Consider the following 24,500-nt stretch of genomic DNA (forward strand, 5'->3'; position numbering starts at 1 on the left):
TCTCCCAGATTGCAAGGGTGCCTCCTTGTGTTGACGCATAGATCTGCACAGGGTTGTGACTATTAAAATATCTAACTTTAAACATAAAAAATTCCTCACCTCACCATTTTAGACTAGGATTATTGTCTTTTACACTGTACAAAAGTAATGGTTTAACAAATGTGCTGAGAGTGCTTAGTCTGCTTTCCAATGTGATTTAAGACCCTGTAACATCTTGAACACTAAGTGATTTTTTTTCCTTGTCTGTTTACTCAGGACGATTCTGAGGATCACCCAGATCATATAAGCAGACTCAGTCATGTGTCTGAGAAATCTGTCAATACCAGGTATCCAATTCAATTTCTCTACATATAGCATTTGATTACTGTAATGCGATTTAGAATCCTTCCTTTTACCCATTGCTCAGACTAGTGTATTTCACATATTGACAATATATAGTAATTGTCTAATTCTGTGTTCCATTTGAGTTTAATGATTAATGAAACATGCTGTTTAATTCAATATTTAAGTTCTGACATAGTATGAAATGGTTTGAAATGTACTGACAAGTCTAAAACTATATGCTAGTCATAAATATGTAAATGGTTCATTTAATTTTGGAAGTAATGATTAATAACTTGTTTATTACAAAGCGTTAAAGTGTTCCCTCCTTTTTATTTTTAAGGCCTTCAAGTTCTTTGACAAAGAGCTTGCGAAAGTCACATAGTACGGATTCCTACACAGCAGAGTCCAAATACTTGGGTTCGCTGAAAGTTCTGGATTGTAAAGTGCAGCTAAAAGATGGGAAGCATGAAGCTGCAGATACACTCAGGGCTGCAATATACCAGGTTTGAGTAGAATTTGACTTGATGACTTACTAGATTAATTTGTAGATACAGTTAGGTCCAGAAATAATTGGACACTGACACAAGTTTTATTATTTTGTCTGTTTACCAAAATATATTGAAGTTACAGTTAAATAATTAATATTGGCTTAAAGTACAGGCAGTCTCAGCTTTAATTTGAGGGTATTCACATCCAAATTGGAGGAATTACATCTCTTTAATATGTAGCCTCCTCTTTTTCAAAGGACCAAAAGTAATTGGAAGTTGTTGCTGTGAAAAGAAATTCATCAGAGAGATAGCAGGAACATTAGGAGGGGACAAATCAACAACAAATCGTAGTTTGAAAATCCACCAGAAATGACCGTAAACTGTTTTATTTTAAGCTTACTATAATGTAAATACTGATGGTTGTAGCAAGGAAAGTTTTTTTGTATCCGGAAACAAATCCTAATGCATGAATTGTTTTGACTGTGACCAGATTCGAACGCACAACCTATTGTTTGCAGGTCCGCTTCTCTAACTACTACGCTATTTAACAAGGCCGGTCACTCACCCGGTTGGTCAGTCAGTCGCTCAGTCAGTCTCTCACTCAGTAAGAGACATTCACTTTTCTTGGCCATCTCTGCTTACGCCGTCCAGCAAAATGAACGCACTGGTAGGAACATTAGGAGGGGCAAAATCAACAAAAAAAGAACACACTGGTGAGCTCTGCAACACAAAGACCGGAACATCCACAGAAGACAACAGTGGTGGATGATGGTAGGATCCTTTCCATGTTATAGAAAAACCCCTTCACAATATCCAGCCAAGTGAAAAACCCTCCAGGAGGTGGGCATATCATTATCCAAGTCTACCGTAAAGAGAAGACTTATAGAAAGGCCAGATTAGACTTCTAAAAAGAATCAAAAAAAGCCATCCCAGTTCTGAAACAGCATTCTTTGGACAGATGAAACTAAAATCAACCTGTACCAGAATGATGGGAAGAAAAAAGTATGTAGAAGGCTTGGAACGGCTCCTTTGAAGACAGCCACCACAGTCTTATGTGAAAAGAGCCCCAGTGTCTCTCATTGTGCCACTGAAGAGCATGATTGAACAGAGCATGATACCAAACAATGGCGATTCCACCACCATGGCCAACATGAAGAGAGCAATACTTAGTAATACTTTGGCCAGATACAGCAGGGATGCATACAACTATCTGCTGGAAATCAGTGCTGGACCCAAGGTTCCGGACTCTACCGCAGCAAGACCATAACCAGGCCGAAGCCATCTTCCTTTGGGTAGAAGAAGGCAAAGCAGTTGCTGCAAAATCAGGTATGAATCAATTTAAATTGCTTTCCTCCTTTTGAGTGTGTGTAACAATTTTTTCCACCTACTCAATTTGTTTGTTATGTGTACAGTGGTTATAGAAAAGAATCACCCCCCTTTAAAATAATCCCATTTTGTTGCTTTGCAGCCTGAAATGAAAACGGACAAAAAAATTTTTGTTTGATTCAGCTGTATTTACAACTTATAACATCCAAGTGAAAGATGTAATACCAACTTTAAAAAAGTCACTGAGTTGGAAAAAGAGCAGTTATGCAAAGAAGAGTGGTAAAATATTGCAACGTCTAGATGTGCAAAGTTAGTAGAGACATATCCCAACAGACTAAAGTCTGTAATTAAAGCAAAAGGTGTTTCAACAAAATACTGACACAAGGGGGTGATCCTTTTTCCAACTCAGTGATTGTTCTTTGATTTTTAAAAAAAAATTCTGACTTGTTGGTGTTATATCTTTCACTTGGATGTTATAAGTTGCACTGAGTAAATACAGCTGAATGAAACAAAGACTGTGTCTTCATTTCAGGCTGCAAAGCAACAAAATGTGATTCTTTTAAAGGGGGGTGATTCTTTTCTGTACCCACTGTATGTGTGGTAGAACCATGAGAGCATCAGAGTGTGTGTTTGTGTGTGTTGAAAGGGAGAGGGGGGCTCTTTACTGCTTATTAAGGTTAACACAAGGGTATCTGCTGTTCAAAGACCACAGCAGAGGAGAGGGGGAAGGAGGCAGCAGGTAGAGCTCACTATCTCACACACAGAGGAGAGGGCGATCTGGGAGCTGTGCCAGAAGTGACAAAACCTGCTTCCAAGAAGATGGTGCATCAGGATATGCCAAGGAACTTTCTTTACTGAGCCAGAACTGTCCAACGGAGGAATCAAGGGGGAAATTGAACTCTATAGAAGAGTCCTCTATTCCACTCAGTAGCTGCTCTCTGAAGTGGTGGAGAGAACTACTCTCAATATCCATATATACATATACTTATACTATTTTATGTTCAATTTGTGGAAAGGAGTTCAGTCTGAAGGTCACACTTTCATTTAGAAGTTAGCTCATGCATAGTTCAGGCAGCAGTTATAAGAAGTCAGTTGAGTTTGTGGCAGAACCATTTACAGTGCTTGCATATTGTTGTGGCTTTTACAGCATACGATAATTCATACTCAGAAAAGTAGTACTGAAGTGACATTCACTACAAGGTGTTTAGTTAAAATATTTCAAAAAGCATTTTTCTGACTTTCAGTCGAATAAAAAAAAAATCCTGTCATGTTTCGTCATTGAAGATTTCTTAAAAGTAGTGTTAGAATATCTTCTCGTGAACCCATTATCGTGTATCGTCTCGTGAACTAAGTGTATCACCACACCCTTAATGGGCCCCCTTAATGAGTTGTGCAAAAGGGAATGCAAATAAATAAACAGCATAAACATTGAATCATATTTTGGCCTCAGATGTTAGGGGGAGCCATGTTTATTTCAATACAATCAAACACAAAATGTTATTACGTGTTATGATTGTTTTTTCTAAAACATAGGTTTCAAAAGAATTGGCACATTTAAAGACTATTTCAAGTAAAATCAAACAAAGCGCCTGTTCCTGTTTCCCTTGGAGTATGAAAATGAGATTGCACGCATGTAAAATCCCTTTGTCATCTGTCACCATGGTAAAAACCAAATAGATTTTAGCTGAAAGGAGACAGATATGTGTTGACCTACACAGATCTGGTAAAGGATATAAACAATTGTTTGAAAGGCTTCATAATTAGAAAATACCACAAAGCAAAGTCAGGGAAATAATCAAAACATTTTAGAAGGCTGAATCAAATTTGACAAGAAGAGGAGGCATGTGCATGTTGCCACATCTTTGGAAGGTTTGCATGAAAGAAGCCCTTATAGAGGCCAACCCACAAATTGCAGGCTTGAACGGTTTTACAATGGCCATTTTTGTCTCCATACTGAATCTAATAGAAAACCTGTTGTCTGAATTGAAGAGGGGGATCCACAAGTGCCAGCCTAGGATTAGCTAGAATCTTGAAATGGGCTACACTGAGGAGTGGTTAAAGATCCCGCACAAAGTGTGCACGCCAATCTTGTCAAACTTTAGAGAAGGCTCAATGCTGTTATCCATTCCAAGGGAGGCTTTCTTGAAATACGTATTCTAGGGCTGCTAATAATTTTTAAACCTACGTTTTTCAGAAGAATATCATAGTACTCATTGAAATCTTTTTGGTTTGAGAAATGTATACCATCATTACTAGAGATGATTTTGCAATGTTGTTATCTTTATCTCTTTCAACTATTATTACTTTGTCGTGTGCCATAACATTATCCTTCTTATTATTATATTAACAGGAATGGCTTAAAAAGAAAAGTGAGAAGTTACAAGAGATGATGCAAATAAAGAAGCATGAAGAAATGTTAAAAGAGGATAAGAGGAAAAGGGTATGAATGCAAATGTTTGCACTGCATGTAAAAATGTGTTTACAATTCAGAATGGTGTTTATTTATAAAATCATATTTCCCGGATACATTTATAGATAGAAAACATTTTATTGATGAAGTTGGCACATTGACAACTAATTTAAAGATTTACTGTTAAAGGTATGCTTATGTATGTATTAATTTAAATATATCAATTTTGGGGGACAGGTATTGTTAAAGGGGCATTTCACCACAGCACTTACTGTACCAATTACTAACAACCTAATTTACCAGTTATTAATGTTAGCAATGATACGTATAGGTCATAGAAATGCAAGAACCCCTCAACACTTGTGAAGGAGCAAATTAGCATTTTGCGTTAGAATCTACTTCCTCTGCATTGTTCTGTTCATTTAATAGTTCCAGAATTCATAGCAATTACAGATACCACCTCCGTAACAGCATTGTACAGTAAATTACTAGTGACATAAGAAAATATAAAATGAACACACAATTACCAGTAGGGATGGCTATTTTCACCGATAATTTCCTTTTCTCAAGCTAATTCTGTGTGTTGGTATAGCCTTTTGACATATAAATCTGTCACGCATTAACATTACGTTAAGTTGGAATATTTCTTTAGACACCATTAACCATTGTGTTAGATTTCTTAAGTTTTCTTCCCCCACAAATAGCATCTATGCACTGTATGAAAAGACGAGAGAATCGTGGAAACTCCAACTCTTTTACTGCCCAAATGGTGTTAATAAAGCCAATATTATTACCCCCATGCACAGATGCATACTTTTGAAAATCCACCAGAAACGAAACAGTCGCAATATAACTGGATTGGGCCAAAATCCCTGCTGCAATGTGTGCAACCCTGGTCAAGAACTACAGGAAACGTATGACTCTTTCACGTCTGTCACATGTGCTCAGTGTGAACCTGTTCTCATCTGTGAAGAGAACGGAGCGCCAATGGCGAGCTGCATGGTGCTAGGCTGTGTGCACAGGTCCCACTTGAGAGCGTTGGGCCCTCATGCCACCCTCATGGAGTCTGTTTCTGACAGTTTGGTCAGTAACATGCACACCAGAAGCCCACTGGAGGTCATTTTGCTGGGCTGTGGCAGTGCTCCTTCTGTTCCTCCTCGCACAAAGGAACGGATTCCAGACCTGCTGCTTTGTTGATCCCCTTCTACAGCCCTGTCCAGCTCTTCTTGTGTAATGGCCTGTCTCCTAGTATCTCCTCCATGCTCTTGAGAGTTGTTCTGGGAGACACAGCAATTTATTTTCCAATGGCACGTATGGATGTGCCGTCCTGGAGGAGCTGGACTGCCTGTGCAACCTGAATGGGCTGCAGGTACCGCCTCATGCTACCAGTTAGGACACAAACAAAATGCAAAACTAGAGAAGAATCCATCAGGAAGAGTAAAGGAGAGAGCAATTGTCTGTGGCCACCACCTTCAAAACCATTCCCTTTTTGGGGGTTCAGCTTGCTGTTGCCTCTCCAGTGCACCTGATGTCATTTTTGTTTGCACCAAAACAGACATTGATTCACAATCATAAATGCTTCCTAAATGGACAGATTGATATCCTTGAAGTATAATTTACTTGGTGTTATTCTGTGGTGATTGCATGTTCCTTTAAGTTTTTTGACCAATGTACAATATATAGTTAAATGCTGGCCACAGATCTTAATAGTTCCACAGGCAGGATTTTTGAAAACCAAGGCTCAGAACATTTGCCTTTATAACAACAGTAATTATCCAATTGTAAAAAGAGTAGGCTATACATTTTACAGTAGAGTTCTAGCGACAGATCCCAATACTTATCTTCTTAACCAAGCCAAAATAAGCAGTACATTTTGGCAGATGGCAGAAATGCAATTACTAAATCTATTCTTCAATTCATATTTGAATGCGTTTCCAGGCAGGACAATTCCAATATTATCCAGTTATCACTGTCTTCCATATACATTAGCTTACTCAGGTTTAAACGTATGGTTCAATATCACGATGTTAGATCACCTGCCAGAATTTATCCTTTAAATCATGACAACAAGCCAGTGTCAGAGCAGGAAGTAAAGGCTTGTATAGTTGTAATCTTTTCGAAAGAGGAGAATTGTTGACACCTTGTACATTTATCAATTTATCTGCTGTAAGAAACATCGCTGAAAGACATACATTGAGTTGTAGCATGATTGGGTACAGAGTGGAGTGAAATTCAACAAAACATGACTACATTCATTTTCAGATCTCGCTCAAACTTCAATCCACAGTTTTGGTGTTCAAAAAACAAACATTGAGCATGGCCAATTTTGTATGAAACAAATCTCAAGGTCCTAGAAAATTTCTCAGACATAATACCCATACCACATAAGGTATGAGCGTCTGTGTATTAACAGCAAACAACACAAGATATCAGCAAGTAACACCATCGCCTCTGTGTCTACAGGATCAGCAGGCAAAAATTGAGGATGCCAAAGCTTCTTATGAGGCTTGGAAAGAAAAGAAAACCGAAGTAATTAAAACAAAGGTAAAAGAAAAGCAAGATGGGATCAAAAAGAAGCAAAGGGAAATTGATGAACAACAGGAGAAAAAGGAAACTGCTAAAAAGGTTAGCACAGAATATATTTTACACATTACAGTAGATGTTGATTAAATTGAAAAATTTGAGTTGACTAGATAATAAGCTTTAGAGTGCAGTATCTCAAAGCATAACGTTATCTGCATTTGTTAATATCTAAGTGAATGTCCTTGTAGGTTTTTGAAAAATGGAAGCAGGAGCATGATGAACTTCTCAAAGAGAAATACAAGAAACAGAAAGAGGCTGAAAATAAAATAAAACAGATAAAAGAAGAAAAGGAAGAGGAGAGAAGAAGAGACGCCATCTCTGCCATTTCTAGTTGGTAAAGGCAGGAACTAGGTTCCTAGTTGCTCAATTGGCTAAAGCGGGTGACTAGTAACATCAAGATAGTGGGTTTAATTCCTACATTGTTCATATTATAAAATGTATGCTGTCACTGTACTACAAGTTCAATGGAGTGAAATTGTCAGCTCAGTGGCATGTTTTATAATGAACCATTAGTTGAATAACTTAGTAACTACTTTGGATAAAGGCTCTTAAGTCAGAGAACATGCTTGTCAGTTAGATTTTTCATACAGAACATGTTAAACTTACGGCAGAAATGTAGGATATGATTTAATTAAAATCTATTCATTTGCCTTTTTTCTTCCCCTTGATATTCCATAGGAATGAAAAAAAGAAGGTGGGTGTTCTGGAAAAAGTGAAAACTGAGCGTCAGAAAGAGAAGATCAAAGAGGAGGAAGAGAGATATGAAAAAGAAGAGAAGGATAGAATGGCCTTGGAGATGTATGAAAAATGGCTGGTATGTAATATGTTTTGAATATATTAAAGCAGTGTCATACTAGCTCTCTGCCAACTTCGAGGCTTACATTTTTTTTATATAATGTAGTATTATAGTAACTACAGTAGCTAACCTTGTCCCCAGTCCATTATTCGCTTTGTATATAAAACTGGTACAACAACTATTCTCATTTAGTTTTGATGGGAGAGCTGATGAAAGTCCTGGAATTTTTATAAAGATACTTGGCGGAGCTTATGAGTATGCAGGTTCTATTTCCTGACATCTTAAGCTTTGATGAGAGTGAATGCCGGGGAGAATGGGGACCATTCCATCTGGGCTGCTGATTAATTTAAAATACTTAATGCTGGTAATTTTTGGCCCGTTAACGCATTTTTCATTTTTGAGCCTCTTAGCCATCCGTAGTTAGTTCTTGGCTTTAGCGGGAGCTGTTGGTAGTGCAGTACTCGCCCGTACTTTGTTTACTGGTAACTTTATTGGCGGTTGACATGTCCTGAGTGCTTCACAGGTATTTATTTTCAATATATCATAGGAGAGTAGGCATTCATGTCATGAATGCTCGGCTGTAGTGTTTACTTGGCTCTAATTAATTATTCCTGCCTAACAACCTGTTAGTACAGGTTGTACACACAGTGTTCAGATGGGGACCTGTAAACATTCAATGTCCTGAAAGATGGTTAGCCACAACCAAATACTTGTGTCTCTATTAAATTATTCCCAAATTCAACCAAATGCATAAGGTAGTCATGGTGGCTATCAGGCTTGAATTCCATCATTCTAGGGGCAAGGCCATTTGGCCTTTTGGTATCGCAAAAATGTTTAGGGCTCCAAGGCCACATGCCAGGCCATAAAGGCCATTGAGTGAAGTTGAAGCTTATAAATAAACAACCTGAATTGCTGATAAGAAAGTATCATACTTTGAATAATTACTTATTATAACTGATATGGTCTTTCCACATAAAAAGTTCAATTATCATGTTTTAATCCTAGAAATTACATCTACTCCTCCCTCAAAATGCTTATAGATTCTGGAATTTGTTTCATTTCATGCATTCACATGACTACAGCAAACAGACAACGGTATTGACAGTTAAGTAACGTTAAGGCTAGCTAGCCAGAAGGCTAACATTACCAAAGTTACACAAAGTAAACCGTGAAGTATCCTTTAACATCACAATCACCTGCGCTAATGAGTACAACCTAAATAAACAAATGTAGTGACTAATTTGTGCGCAGGTTAGGAAAGTAATTTCCTTTTTTTAATCTTTCACCACAAACGCTTCCATGTCTAGTGATGCCAAACCTAACGTTACTTCTCTGAGCTCTCAAAAAGTTCAGGTGTATTCTCCCCCTCGGAGGTCGGGATTTTCCCATTTCCCAGTTGCTCATGAACTAAGGAAGTTCACTGGCTAAAACCGTTAGTATCTACATTATTGTAAGCCTGAAATAAAACAGTTCATGGTTATATTGTGACTGCTTCTGGTGGATTTTCGAAGTACGCATCCGTGCATGCGTTTGGGTCAGGATAGACAAACACATTTGCTGGCTTAACAACGTAGTTCCGTCCAGTGATGGGCCTATTATTTTTCATTGATAGTTATTTGAAACCATAAAGAAAGGCAACCTTTGAACTTGAAAGCATTAAGTCAGAGCAGTGAGCAATCTGCTGAATAGTAGCATGTTAGCAAAAGGTGAGGACGCATCAAGTGTGCCATGACATTTTGTTCAAATGATAAAACATTGTATGTAATACAAAATAGGATTGTCCAATAAATATTCAATCCACGCAACATTACAACGAATACAAGTTGTAGTCTTGTATATGTTTAAATACTTAAAGCAATTTTGCCCGAATTTCTGCCAGGCGCACTATTCGCCATTTAAAATGATAATTTTTTAGCTGTAAGTCTCCTACTCTGTCACCAGGTGGCGCAAGGAAATGGCTTATTTGTCACCAGATGGTGCAACTTTTTGGTTAGATTAATTAATCTGAATGCATTTGTGCGTGCGTGTATCAGGGTTTACCTTAGCCGGCAAATGATGGCGGTATCACGTGTAGTTGTCTGGCAGATGAAAATATCAACAGTCAAAATATCAGGTGGGAAATATGCCAAATAAATAACTAAATTTAGTAAAAACATTAAATAACCTGATATTGTGTGACCTTTATATGTTGCCAATAAAAGGTTTTTCAACGTTTAATATGCAATGGGACAACATATATTTATATCCATATGGTTGGAAATGACTACGTTAGACTTTACACATGCTTTTGTTTTTCTTTTGTCGATCAGAGTTGATGCAACAAATATAAGCAACTGAAATGTGTAGTTGGAATTAAAATGTCTGGAATTATAATGGCCATATTGGCCGTCAAAAATTGTATTTCGTAAACTCATAAACTATAGCTATACTATGTTCATCAGTATAGCCTACACCTTACAGTAAGGCTTGTTAATAAAAATGGAACTGTAACGCTGTTAAAATTGTAAATCTCCAATATGAAAGACTGTGCTGCCCAGCTGGTTTCTGACTCTACCATCTGAATGTCTCAACAGAAATCGAGACTCATCAGACCTGGCAAAATTTTTCCAGTCTTCAACTGTCCAATTTTGGTGAGCTCATGCAAATTGTAGCCCCTTTTTCCTATTTGTAGTGGAGATGAGTGGTACCCGGTGGGGTCTTCTGCTGTTGTAGCCCATCCGCCTCAAGGTTGTGCGTGTTGTGGCTTCACAAATGCTTTGCTGCATACCCCAGTTGTAACGAGTGGTTATTTCAGTAAAAGTTGCTCTTCTATCAGCTTGAATCAGTCAGCCCATTCTCCTCTGACCTCTAGCATCAACAAGGCATTTTCGCCCACAGGACTGCCGCATACTGGATGTTTTTCCCTTTTCACACCATTCACACAACCCTAAATGCATTGAAGCAACTGCCATGTGATTGGTTGATTAGATAATTGCATTAATGAGAAATTGAACAGGTGTTCCTAATAATATTTTAGGTGAGTGTATATACAGTATAGTGTACATGATAGATTATTCAACTTTATTTTCATTGAACAGTGTCACTTGAATAGTGTACATGATAAACACGTTAGCTTTAGGCCATCTATATGCATTTGCAAGGCTATAATTCATCTTTCTCTTTTCCAATAATGTTTTATTTAAATTAGTCAGCAGAATGGAGTCTTCGCAATCTTTGCAAACTGAGCTTAGGCTAGGACTGGGCTGTGGCAAATATTACATAACTGCCTGATCGCAATTATTTGAGCCAGATCGGAATTATTTTATAAACAATAACGATCTTCTTGCACAATATTTTGATTCCAAAATCATGTTTCCAATCTGAATAAGGGATTTTAGGCCAATGTTAGATGCGTCTCAACAAATACCAAGCAAATTATGTACTTTGCATAGGAGGTCCACTTTTCTGCTCTATGCAAAGTTATTGGCTCTGATCATTTACAGAAACGTTAGCTTTTTGCTTTTTCATTTCAGTATGTGTAAATCTAGAAGGCCTATAGAATTGTTTTGCAGTGCACGGTAATTTTGCCTAATTTCACAAAATTATTATTGGACACTTTTCAATTGCTTATTTGTCGCATAAACTCTGACATGTGAATAACACTCAAGCATGTCTAAAAAAAATTTGGGTAATATTGTCAGTCGAATTAAGTCATTTCCAACCATATTTTCAAATTAGATAATGCCCTTTAAAATGTATGGGTAGCATATAAATATATGTTGTCCCACTGCATATTACCGTTTTCTTAGTCACACCACCAACCACCCTGTAATGTCTTAGTGTAAGAGCAAGCGGAGGCTTGCTGTTTTCTTGGCAACTTATCATATATGTCACACAATATTAGTGTAATTTTTTTAATATGCTTTTAATCAATCTATTTATTTATTTATTCGGCATATTTCTCAACTGACATTTTTCATTTGCCTACACACGATACAGCCGTCATTTGCTGGCTAACGTAAACCCTAACACATACACATGCACCCACGCATTAAGACTAATCAATTATACCAAAACGTTGCGCCATCTGGTGACAAATAAGCCATTTCTCTTTGCCACCTGGTGACAGAGTAGGAGACCTACAGCTTTAAAAAATAAAAATGTTGGATAGCGCTTCTGGCAGAGATTTGGGCAAAATAGCTTTCAATTCACATTTCCAGTGGTTATGTATACATTTAAAAAAATACTGGGGTATTAAGCATGCATATCTAGGAGTACTCCTAAAAGAGCTTCTTGTAAGTTTATAGAGTGCCTTGAATTTTTTTTTTTAGGTACCTCAGGGTCAAATGTACCCCTTTCCGGCGTTTCTAGTATAGGGACCAGATCCTACAGTCGCCAGACGGTAGCGCTGGTGTTACTGCTGCAAGTCATCTATATGACCTCTCTATAAGCCTACTTCACCCCTGTATTTGATTGTGACCCAGAATAAATAATTTCTACCATATATCTGAAGAGATAATACTGTAGTTTTAGAATGTGCGGGTTAAGATATCGGTTTTTACTATTGAGAATACTGTCGGACCTTGGGCAAGAGTGGTTGATTGCTTATACATAACAAACTGCATATTAGAATACATGGCCTAGCATAGAAATACAATATAATTGGAAACTCGAAATTGCTCACATTGGCATTTTTTTGCCATGTCTTAACGAGTTTCTCATTAGTTTTCCTCTAATTCTATCTACAGTTTACAATGTTGCCATGTCATTTTCATGAAAATCTTTCCTGTCATGTTCATTTATTTGTAAGCAAAGATAAATTTAACATGCTATTATATTTGTTTGAAATCAAATGTCTAGCAAGCTGTCGAACTAATAATAAGGTAAGCTATAACTTTGTGATTGTCACTGTTAACCGTTTGCAGTTATTATTTAAAAAACTTTTCGACTCCAACTGTTCAAAATGGCTATTTGATTAAAAGAAACTTCGTATTTTATTTCCCATTGCTCATACAACTACAGGGCAGTTTGAAATATAATGGTGTAAGGATTACTGGAGAACATTGTAGCGACACCTGACCATGTTCACTATCTTACGGATACTTTTTACACATGTTTTTGTTTCAACACACATCCTACATCACAGGTGTCAAACCGGTTCCACAAAGGGCCGAGTGTCTGCAGGTTTTTGGTTTTTCCTATAAATTGGTTCCTAGTTCATACCTACACAACCAGGTGAGGGTAGAAACTAACCAATCAGTGACCTAATTAACCAATCAAGTACAAGGAGAGAGCAAAAACCTGCAGACACTCGGCCCTCCGTGGAACCGGTTTGACACCTCTGTCCTACATCAACGAAAATGTACACACTAAACAGAATATACAGTGGGGAGAACAAGTATTTGATACACTGCCTATTTTGCATGTTTTCCCACTTACAAAGCATGTAGAAGTCTGTCATTTTTATCATAGGTACACTTCAACTGTGAGTGACGGAATCTAAAACAAAAATCCAGAAATGCAAATTTTTGCATTTTATTGCATGACATAAGTATTTGATACATCAGAAAGGCAGAACTTAATATTTGGTACAGAAACCTTTGCAAATACAGAGATTATAAGTTTCCTGTAGTTCTTGACCAGGTTTCACACACTGCATCAGGGATTTTGTCCCACTCCTCCATACAGACCTTCTCCAGATCCTTCAGATTTCGGGGCTGTCGTTGGGCAATACAGACTTTCAGCTTCCTCCAAAGATTTTCTATTGGGTTCAGGTCTGGAGACTGGCTAGGCCACTCCAGGACCTTGAGATGCTTCTTATGGAGCCACTACTTGGTTGCCTTGGCTGTGTGTTTCAGGTCGTTGTTATGCTGGAAGACCCATCTTCAATGGTCTTACTGAGGGAAGGAGGTTGTTGGCCAAGATCTCGCAATACATGGCCCCACCTATCCTCCCCTCAATACGGTGCAGTCGTCCTGCCCCTTTGCAGAAAAGCATCCCCAAAGAATGATGTTTCCACCTCCATGCTTCACGGTTGGGATGGTGTTCTTGGGGTTGTATTCATCCTTCTTCTTCCTCCAAACACAGCGAGTGGAGGACATGCGCTGGCTTGAACAGGGGTCCTTGCGTGCACTGCAGGATTTTAATCTATGACGGCATAGTGTGTTACTAATGGTTTTCTTTGAGACTGTGGTCCCAGCTCTATTCAGGTCATTGACCAGGTCCTGCCGTGTAGTTCTGGGCTGATCCCTCACCTTCCTCATGATCATTGATGCCCCACGAGGTGAGATCTTGCTTGGATCTTAAACTTCTTCCAATTTCTAATAATTGTGCCAATTGTGTCACTAAGCTGCTTGCCTATTGTCCTGTAGCCCATCCCAGCCTTGTGCAGGTCTACAATTTTATCCCTGATGTCCTTACACAGCTCTCTTGTCTTGGCCATAGTGGAGAGGTTGGAGTCTGTTTGATTGTGTGGACATGTCTTGTATACAGGTAACCAGTTCAAACAGGTGCAGTTAATATACAGGTGGTGGTCATAAAATGAGAATATCATCAAAAAGTTGATTTATTTCACTAATTCCATTAAAAAAGTGAAACTTGTATATTATATTCATTCATTCCACACAGACTGATGTATTTCAAATATTTATTTATTTTAATTGTGATGATTATAACTGACAACTAATGAAAATCCCAAATTCAGTATCTCCCAAAATTAGAATATTACTTAAGACCAATACAAAATTTTTTTTTTTTTAAATGTTGGCCAACTGAAAAGTATGAACATGAAAAGTATGAGCATGTACAGCACTCAATACTTATTTCAGGCTCCTTTTGCCTGAATTACTGTAGCAATGCGGCATTGCATGGAGTCGATCAGTCTGTGGCACTGCTCAGGTGTTATGAGAGCCCAGGTTGCTCTGATAGTGGCCTTCAGCTCTTCTGCATTGTTGGGTCTGGCGTATCGCATCTTCCTCTTCACTATACCCCATAGATTTGCTATAGGGTTACGGTCAGGCGAGTTTGCTGGCCAATTAAGAACAGGGATACCATGGTCCTTAAACCAGGTACTGGTAGTTTTGGCACTGTGTGCAGGTAGCATGAAGTGCTCTAAAACTTCCTGGTAGACGGCTGCGTTGACCTTAGACCTCAGAAAACACAGTGGACCAACACCAGCAGATGACATGGCACCCCAAACTATCACTGACTATGGAAACTTTACACTGGACTTCAAGCAACGTGGATTCTGTGCCTCTCCTCTCTTCCTCCAGACTCTGGGACCTTGATTTCCAAAGGAAATGCAAAATGTACTTTCATCAGAGAACATAACTCAGCAGCAGTCCAGTCCTTTTTGTCTTTAGCCCAGGCGAGACGCTTCTGACGCTGCTTCTTGTTCAAGAGTGGCTTGACACACGGAATGCGACAGCTGAAACCCATGTCTTGCATACGTCTGTGCGTGGTGGTTCTTGAAGCACTGAGTCCAGCTGCAGTCCACTCTTTGTGAATCTCCCCACATTTTTGAATGGGTTTTGTTTCACAATCCTCTACAGTGTGCGGTTATCCCTATTGCTTGTACACTTTTTTCTACCACATCTTTTCCTTCCCTTCACCTCTCTATTAATGTGCTTGGACACAGCTCTGTGAACAGCCAGCCTCTTTAGCTATGACCTTTTGTGTCTTGCCCTCCTTGTGCAAGGTGTCAATGGTCGTCTTTTGGACAGCTGTCAAGTCAGCAGTCTTCCCCATGATTGTGTTGCCTACAGAACTAGACTGAGAGACCATTTAAAGGCCTTTGCAGGTGTTTTGGGTTAATTAGCTGATTAGAGTGTGGCACCAGGTGTCTTCAATATTGAACCTTTTCACAATTCAAATTTTCTGAGATATTGAATTTGGGGTTTTCATTAGTTGTCAGTTATAATCATCAGAATTAAAATAAATAAACACTTGAAATATATCAGTCTGTGTGGAATGAATGTATACATTATACAAGTCTCACTTTTTGAATGGAATTACTAATATAAATCAACTTCTTGATGATATTCAAATTTTATGACCAGCACCTGTAGGTAATGAGTGGAGAACAGGAGGGCTTCTTAAAGAAAAACTAACAGGTCTGGGAAAGACTGAATTCTTACCTGTTGGTAGGTGATCAACTATTTATGTAATGCAATAAAATGCTAATTAATTATTTAAAAATCATACAGTGTGATTTTCTGGATTTTTTTTTTATTGAGAGGTGAAATTATGCAGTAGGCGTTTTCAAAAGAAGACAGCGGACTAGAGCTCAGTTTATATAAGCGCGGTGGTATGTTCGTTTTGAATAGCGGAAGGTGGTTAGAATGTGAATTAGTATACTAGCAGCTATTGGCCACAACTAGTGAGCAACGCTCTCTCTTTTTACAATGTAAGACATTCAACTTAAGCACTTAAACAAGACTAAAACTTGTATTCGTTGTAATGTTGCCTGCATTGAATATTTATTGGGCAATCCTGTTTTGTATTACATGCAATGTTTTATCATTTGAGCAAAATGTCATGACACACTTGATGCGTTCTCACCTTTTGCCAACGTGCTACTATTCAGCCGATTGCTCATTGTTCTGACTTAATGCTTGGAGTTCAAAGGTTGCCTTGCTTTAGGGTTTCAAATAACTATTAATGAACAATAATAATAGGCCCATCACTGGACGGAATCAAAGAACGATCGTTTAAACAACTTAGTAAAAAAAAAAAATCTACAAAAACATAGTATGTTTTTACTACTAATTGGGTTTTTTGCTAGGTCATTCAAACGACTTAGTTTGAACGAACATTTATGAAAAGATAATGGAAAAAAATATCGTTTTCTTTTTTTTTTTTTACTATGTCGCCTCTAAGTCAGAATCCCCCCTAGACGGAATGATACCGTAGCGCCGTGGGACTTCGATTGGCCTGGGATAGCCTGTCCCCCCGGGGGCAGGTGAGTAGAGCCGTTCGGTACTTGGTTGGTGTGCGGCCGGATAAGTGCAGCCACCTCTCCAGAATCGCACCAAAAGTTTATGGATAACCTGGTGCTAAATCACTTGTAAACGACCTGACTCAAACAAGAGAAACTTAGTCCCTGGGCCCAAATAGCTTGCTTACTTGCATGTAGTCAATTCTTGTTGCGAACTACAAACAAACTTACAAACAAAAAAAACCTACTGCTGACCGCAAGATTTTTACAGCAGCAGGGGCATTAAGGCCATGGTGGTCGTAGGGTGTACAGTGATTTTCAGGGCTTCACGGCCACAGTGAAGGGCAACAACGGCCATGGCCGTCGTTAAATTCCTATGTTGGTAGCTAGAGACGTTATCTAGAAACATTATTCAAGGGTCATCTGTAATTAATTCAGAACTAACATGTTTGTTAATTCCACAATAAGAATATGCTTGTGCACTCATGTGCACGTTCCTTGGTATGACAAAGAAACACATTTTGAGGGGCCCCTTATATTTTCCCCAAACATTTTGTTCTCATCTTAATGCTGCAAGTCCTAGGAACATAGGAGACATAAGCTAAATACCAACTATATATGGGCCTGCTGCCAAATGTATGGGGCCAAGGTATAGGTGGCAACAGTTCTGACGTTGAGGGGAACAAGGTATAGCTGGAGTTGTCGTAACCACATGTTTCCCCACCTCCTAGACAGAGGATAAATAACCAGTATGTATAACCTATACACAAACCTACATATTTTACATGTTTAATAAAACCTAATTTATGCAAATAAAACTTATTTATGCATCATTAATATGGACTTTATATATACATAATATGATACATTTGTGCTCAGATGTTTGCATACCCTTCGAGAATTGGTAATATATGTACCATTTGTAAAGAAAACATGAATGAGCAGGCAAAACATATGTATTTTATTTCTTATGGGATTCACATTCAACTGTAGGTCATGACATAGTGGCACAATCTTATAACAAAACATGGCAGCAAAAAAAAATGAACTGACCCTGTTCAAAATTCTGCATACCCTTGGTTCTTAATACTGTGTGTTGCCCCCTTTAGCATCAATGACAGCATGCAGTCTTTTGTAATAGTTGTCTATGTGGCCCCAAATTCTTGCAGGTGGCATAGCTGCCCATCTTGCAGGTGGCAAATTGTCTGCCAGTATTTTCTGATAGCATGCTGCATTCATCTTGCCATACATTTTCACAAGATTCCCTGTGCCTTTAGAGCTCAACCCCCCACAAAACATCAGTGAGCCACCACCATGCCTCACAGAGGGGTTTGTATTCTGTTCACCATAGACCATGTTGACCCCTCTCCAAACAAAGCAGTTATGGTTGTGACCATAAAGCTCTGGTTTGGTCTCGTCACTCCAAATTACTGTGGCGTGTCAAGGTGTTGTAACCAGGTTTTTTGTGGCATTAGCAAAGGCTTCTTTCTGGCAACTCGACCATGCAGCTTATTTTTGTTCAAGTATTGTCGTATTGTGCTCCTTGAAACAACATATTTTTCCAGCCTGTGTTTCTCATGAGGTTACCTGTGGGGTTTATTTTTGTATCCCGAACAATTCCTCTGGCAGTTCTGGCTTAAATCTTTCTTGGTCTATCTGACCTTGGCCTTTTCCACTTCTTAATAAGCTTTGGATATCTTTTTATATCCTTTTCCATCTTTATAAAGTTCCATTACCTTGTTACACAGGTCTTTTGAAAGTTATTTTCTGCTGCCCATGGCTCAGTATCTAACCTGTTCAGTGCATCCACGGGAGAGCTAACAAACTCATTGAATATACACTAATTGCAATTTAAAAAGCCACAGGTGTGGGAAATTCACCTTTAATTGCCATTTTCACCTGTGTGTTTCTGTAACAAGGTCAAACATTCAAGGATATGTAAACTTTTGATCAGGGCCATTTAGGTGATTTCTGTTATCATTATGATTTAAAAGGGAGCCAAACAACTATGTGATAATAAATAGTTTCATATGACCACTATCCTATATCCTAAAATGTAAGATATGTGCATGATCAGTCATACTTTCAAATGGTTCAGCATCTTACCACACACCTTTTCTATTGTAATAAGTACTCTTGACTGTTCTGACTGTTGCCTCAGATTCCTCACAGGCCTGTTATGATGGGCTTAGGACGCATCTATCTATTTGCAAAATCAATGCCAAAATTTCACAATTTCTGCCAGGTTATGCAAACTTCTGAGCACAACTGTATAATAAAATCATATGCAAAATTGTAGCTAGCCAAGCCAATTTCTAGGTAATTAATATTTTGAGAGTTTAGTCATTAAACACGCTATTACTCTTCCAATAGTTTATATTGTTTTCATTCAAATCAGTTTTAAATTACTGTACAGTTTTGTACTTTTTGAATGTCTAGATAACAAACTAGATAACATTTTCATTATACTATCAAAAACAATGGCAGTAGATGCCGACCATTCTGAGAAATTTTTCCGCCTCTGCATCACTAGGATTTGAAACCACTGAAACACTGGCACTTCATGTTCCAGAACCTACTCAGAGTGGTTACAATGTGAAAACGTGACGCGCTCAGCAAGCATTCAGTTTGTTGGTCAGAAAACACAATGCCGTGCCAATCAGTCCTCATACGTGTCGCCACTTGCAAATGCTGTAAAACTTCCACTGCAGATTGTGATTTACAAATACAAATTGTTTTGTCACAAACTTTTAGTGATAAAACATGTGTATGCATATTTTACATTGGCAAGTGTAATTAATGAGTTGCATGATTCTCATCTTCATCCGGTATCGGGTCGCGGGGGCAGCAGCTCCAGCAGGGGACCCCAAACTTCCCTTTCCTGAGCCACATTTGCCAGCTCTGACTGGGGGATCCCAAGGCGTTCCCAGGCCGAAATATAATCTCTCCACCTAGTCCTGGGCCTACCCCGAGGTCTCCTCCCAGCTGGACGTGCCTGGAACACCTCCCTAGGGAGGTGTCCTGGGGTCATCCTTACCAGATGTTGCATGATTCTAAATATCAATTAACATTTTACTATTTTTTTTTTTTTTTTTACAAAACTGTTTTATGCCTACAAAACGTATGTTGCTGTTTTACCTTCATACAAGCCTTTTAATGAAAATGTCGGAATTACTTTAACTTATCAGCAACAACACTAAATGCTAATTTCCTTCAATAAGGTAGCTAGCTAATTTCATATTTAGCTATCAGCCATAGTAGGAAAGAAAATTCAACAATAAACGTTAAGCAGCAACTAACTGTTTTGCCCAGAGTTAGTGCAGGATCAAGTCATCTTAGGCTGTCACTGCTCTCCCACAGCGTTACAACATAGTGATTGGTGCTTGCATGGGTGCACAAGAGGGATGTATAAAGATGATCATCGGTTGAAAGTGAAAGTAGATGATTCCAATACCTATTGTGCCACGGGTTTCTCAGTTCGTTGCATTTTTCACATTTGAGATTAATTGTTTGGGAAGAAGATTATACATTAGCCGGAATCAATATTCTCTCCCCTCAAAATACAGTTAAGCATAGTGACCCTTGTACGATTCCAGTTGTTCTAGTCACTATACAGTGCTCCATTACTATTGGCACCCTTGGTAAATATGATGTATATCCTCTTGATCTTTCATTCAAAAGTATTTACTAAAATGTAACCTTTTAATTCAAGTAAAACAATTGAAAGAAAAAATAAATTGTATGTTGAGAGAAAGACCAAGTGGATGAACAGCACACACTTTTTTTTCAATGCCCATTTTGCTCATATTTACCAAGATTGCCAATATTAGTGGAAGGCACTGTATATTCTAAATGAAGATCAATACCCTGCTAACTATTTTCAAAACTGCTACTGTGTTCTTTTACTTTTCTGATATAATCGGGTGTACATTTTCTAAGCAAGTTCAGCCCTCTTTGAAAATCTAATTCAAATGTTTTACCACATGCATCAGTCTTGGAGTAAATTGAAGGGTCAATTTAGCAAAAAAAAACTATTACTTTTGAGTGAACTGAAAATAAGATTTTTATTTCCTACTTAGAAAGATGATTTCTATTGAGTATGTTGTCTTTGATTCTGCAGAGAAGGAAAGAACGGCAACAGACAAGACAGAGGAAGGAAAGACAGATACAAGCTATTCTGCAAGATGAACCACCTCCCCCCTGGAGTCCACCCAGTAAAACTGTTCCCTTTGGAAAGTAATCCCGGAAATAGTTGGTTTTTCATCATGACTCAAATGTTTGATAACAATGACATATGATCTTCCATGATACAACTTTTTCATCTGCTTTACTCTTTTGTCCAGTTCAATTTCATTAAATGTTACTCTAATTGCAGCCTTCAGTTGTTACATATTTTCAATGTGTAGACATGATTAATCTCTCTACATGTGAGAGAAGTATTTTATACAGTGATGAGCCAAAACATTCTGACCACCTGCCTAATATGCAGTTGGTCCTCTATTTTAGGGTCCAACATTAACTGTTTTTCTCATTGGCCCTATCTGGACAGTTAGTCTGAAATCTAATGGTAAGGAATGTATTTTTATTGGCCCGAAATGAATAAAAACAATACATAATATAATTGTATTTTATAGATATATAGTATGTAAGTAGCATATCAGATTGATTTATACCACATATTTGCCTGTGATATGAGAGCTGATACAAGCAATGGCTGTTTATATAAATATGATGCAATGGACATCATTACTTTTTAATGAATTGTTATCAATATATTAGCTACTATAAATATTATAATCTTTTCATGTAGATGCTTGCTTATTTGATGTGACGTAAAAGCATGAAAATAAAATAATTGACTTAATATATTTATGGTAAAATAAATATGGTGCAATACAGTACTTGCACTAGTTGGTTGACTGGCTTCTTGTGTGTCACTCCTTGCAAGCGCTTAGGCATGCATAATTAACATGACAATGTCGACAAGCCATGTCTGTGTGGTTTCTCTATCTGTATTCTCGGACTGTCATGGACGTAGTCCATAAATGGTTTCTACCTCTTCACAACATGATAGGCGGTAGTAATTCTTTTTCAATATGTCTATGTGCACCTCATTCATTCGGGGCAGGCAGACATTAAGATGTTGGACCAGGCGACCTTCCACTGCTCCATTGTCCAGTGGACAGGGGCACTCTGATTGGTCTGCGGCTACGCAGCCCCATATGTAGTGAGGTGCAATGCATTGTGTTGTGACACATTTCACCCATAACCATCATTCATATTTTTCTTCCTAAATACCTACATTTAGGAAATTTCTTCCTAAGTTTCTTCCTAAGTGTTTTTCCTAGCCACTGAAATTCAACACTACTGTTGTTTGCTCCTTGGGGTTTAAGGCCAGGTGTTTCTGCTGATGTAAAAAGGGCTTTATAAATACATTTGATTGATTGAAATTCTCTTGGCACAATTAACTTATTTCATTTGCAAATAGAGAGACGCTTCAAAAGCTTACAGAATAATCCTCTGAGGAATCTCTGAGGTAAATACATGAACAGTCAGTATTTATTACAGTTAAAAGGGGTGTGGTAAGATGCTGCCCAGCTGTCTTATGTCACACAGGTTTTACCCAAAGGGCAGGCTGTCCCCCCACCTTATCCTTCCTGCCCTAGGTGTTTACTGTCATGTTTACCCAAGTGGGCAAATTGCCCCTACTTCCCCAAGTGCCACATTCCTAAGGAACAGATACCTTTATTGGTTTAGACAGATAAACAGATGGTCACAGTGCCCAATGATCCCCTGATATTATGCAGACGTGTGTCACAAACAGAGACCAGAGTTACATACCAGGTAATAGAAAAGCAGACAATAATTTTCATAACAGTGCCCAACACCCTGTCGCTGGTTTGTGGTTAGTCCTCCTCAGACCACTTTTGGTAGATACTCACCACTGTTGACCAGGGGCGCCACACAAGCCTTGCTGTTTCAGAGATGCTTTGACCCAGTCGTCTGGCCATAACAATTTGTCCCTTGTCAAAGTCACTCAGGTCTTTAATCCTGCCCATTTTTCCTGCAGCTGACACATTGACTACGAGAACTGATTGTTCGCTTACCATCTAATCTTCCCTGACCTTGATTATCATTGTTAATTGCTTCACTTGTGAGTGGTCAATGTTTTGGCTTATCAGTGTATATACAGCTCTGGAAAAAAGAGACCACTGCTCCTATTTCTTTCCTTTCCAAAATGGTTTTGAGTAAGGAACAAAAGCCTTCAATTTGCAGTGGTCTCTTAATTGTAACCCTTCTGTTCCTCACTCAAAACCTTCCTTTTCAACTTTTTGGAAAGGAAAGACAAAGGTGCAGTGGTCTCTTAGAATTACAGCTTCAGATTTTTTGAATGTTCCAGAACAAACATCAGCTGTGGGGAGTCATACATATTATTTCAAGTGTTTAGAATGCTACAGGGATTCACAAGAAAAGGAGCAATTGCACCACCATTTTGCTGTTGCCAGATCCACTTAATTGAAATGACAATGGACCACCTTTGCAAGTTGCCTCTGTCACAGTTTTCCATGCCAGAATTTTACCCCTAGAGGCAAAAGATTACTACTAAAATACCAACACAGTGTATTTCCCAAAGAATTTGTGCAGTGTGGCAGGGTGCAAGTACTGTATTTTGACCAATCCTCCCATATTACTGAATTATAAAGGGCACAATTACATTTTGTTCTGTTTTATATTTTGGGTTCTCCGGTAGGAGAAACCCTATTGTTATTGTTAGTATTATTATTAGTGTTTCAGCAGTTCATTGGTGAAACACCATTGTTTTTGTTACCGTTGGTTATTATTATTATTGTTGTTTCAGCAGTTGACTGGTGAAACACTATTGTTTTTGTTACCGTTGGTAATTATTATTATTCTGGCGTTTTTCGGTCTTTTTTACAAATTCCTGTGAGATTAAATGGTCCAAAAAGGCCTATCTGCATGCTAATACAGGCCCATGTGCCAGAACTTCTGGTGCATTGGTATGCAAATCAGACTCATGGTGGCTCTGTTATAAGCCTGCAAAGTGGCCAACTTTGAAACCACACCCACCCCATGTGACTTAGAGTTATGAAAATTGGTAGCTAGGACCATCTCTTCACAATGAAAATGTTTCTTATTGGGACTCATGAAGTCTACCATATTGGATTTTCATCCATTTTGGATTTTTTCATACGCTTAAAACGATACTCCTATGGCAACAAATGTCCAATCTTCACGTCCATTGATATTTGGCTTCTATAGACCAAGGTCTGTAAAAAAATGTATAAGCCAAGCAGGTATGTGAAACAATGTGGTCGCTAGTAACTAATAAACCTTCAAGTGGGTGCAGTTTTGTACATTGAAGCATATTACCGGAAGACCGTTAATCGTATTATAATCTAAGTACACATTCCCAAAACTTGACAGGACATACCATGTGCAAGCATTTTCCGATTGACCAGAAGGGGGCGATGTTGAACCAAACAACTTTGCATGCTCACACCACTCTGTTTTAATTCCATCACCAAGGGGGTGGTCCGCGACGAAGGAATGCCTTGTTATACCGCGGCAAATTGCAGTACTGTCCGGCATGGACCAAAACATAACATTTAAAATAAGAATGGCCACCAGGAGGCATTT

General features: G+C 38.4%; 1 protein-coding gene across 4 annotated transcripts in view; it reads left to right on the forward strand.

Moving 5' to 3' along the window:
• Positions 1-21,758, forward strand: part of map9 (microtubule-associated protein 9) — a 39,716-nt gene extending 17,958 nt beyond the window's left edge. For 2 of the 4 annotated variants that reach the window (XM_020043918.2, XM_020043919.2), the window contains exons 8-15: positions 256-326; positions 665-827; positions 4,489-4,578; positions 7,012-7,173; positions 7,320-7,465; positions 7,810-7,945; positions 10,501-10,557; positions 20,962-21,758. In XM_020043918.2, the coding sequence (XP_019899477.2) occupies positions 256-326; positions 665-827; positions 4,489-4,578; positions 7,012-7,173; positions 7,320-7,465; positions 7,810-7,945; positions 10,501-10,557; positions 20,962-21,081 (945 nt within the window). In that variant the 3' untranslated portion in view covers positions 21,082-21,758. Of the gene's footprint in view, positions 1-255; positions 327-664; positions 828-4,488; positions 4,579-7,011; positions 7,174-7,319; positions 7,533-7,809; positions 7,946-10,500; positions 10,558-20,961 lie in introns of those variants that run through there. The other 2 variants (XM_010865388.4, XR_827452.3) reach the window with 2 other exon arrangements.
• Positions 21,759-24,500: the final 2,742 nt, after the last annotated feature.

Source organism: Esox lucius, chromosome 25 (assembly GCF_011004845.1).
Source record: "Esox lucius isolate fEsoLuc1 chromosome 25, fEsoLuc1.pri, whole genome shotgun sequence".
In the NCBI taxonomy this organism is placed as follows: Eukaryota; Metazoa; Chordata; class Actinopteri; order Esociformes; family Esocidae; genus Esox; species Esox lucius.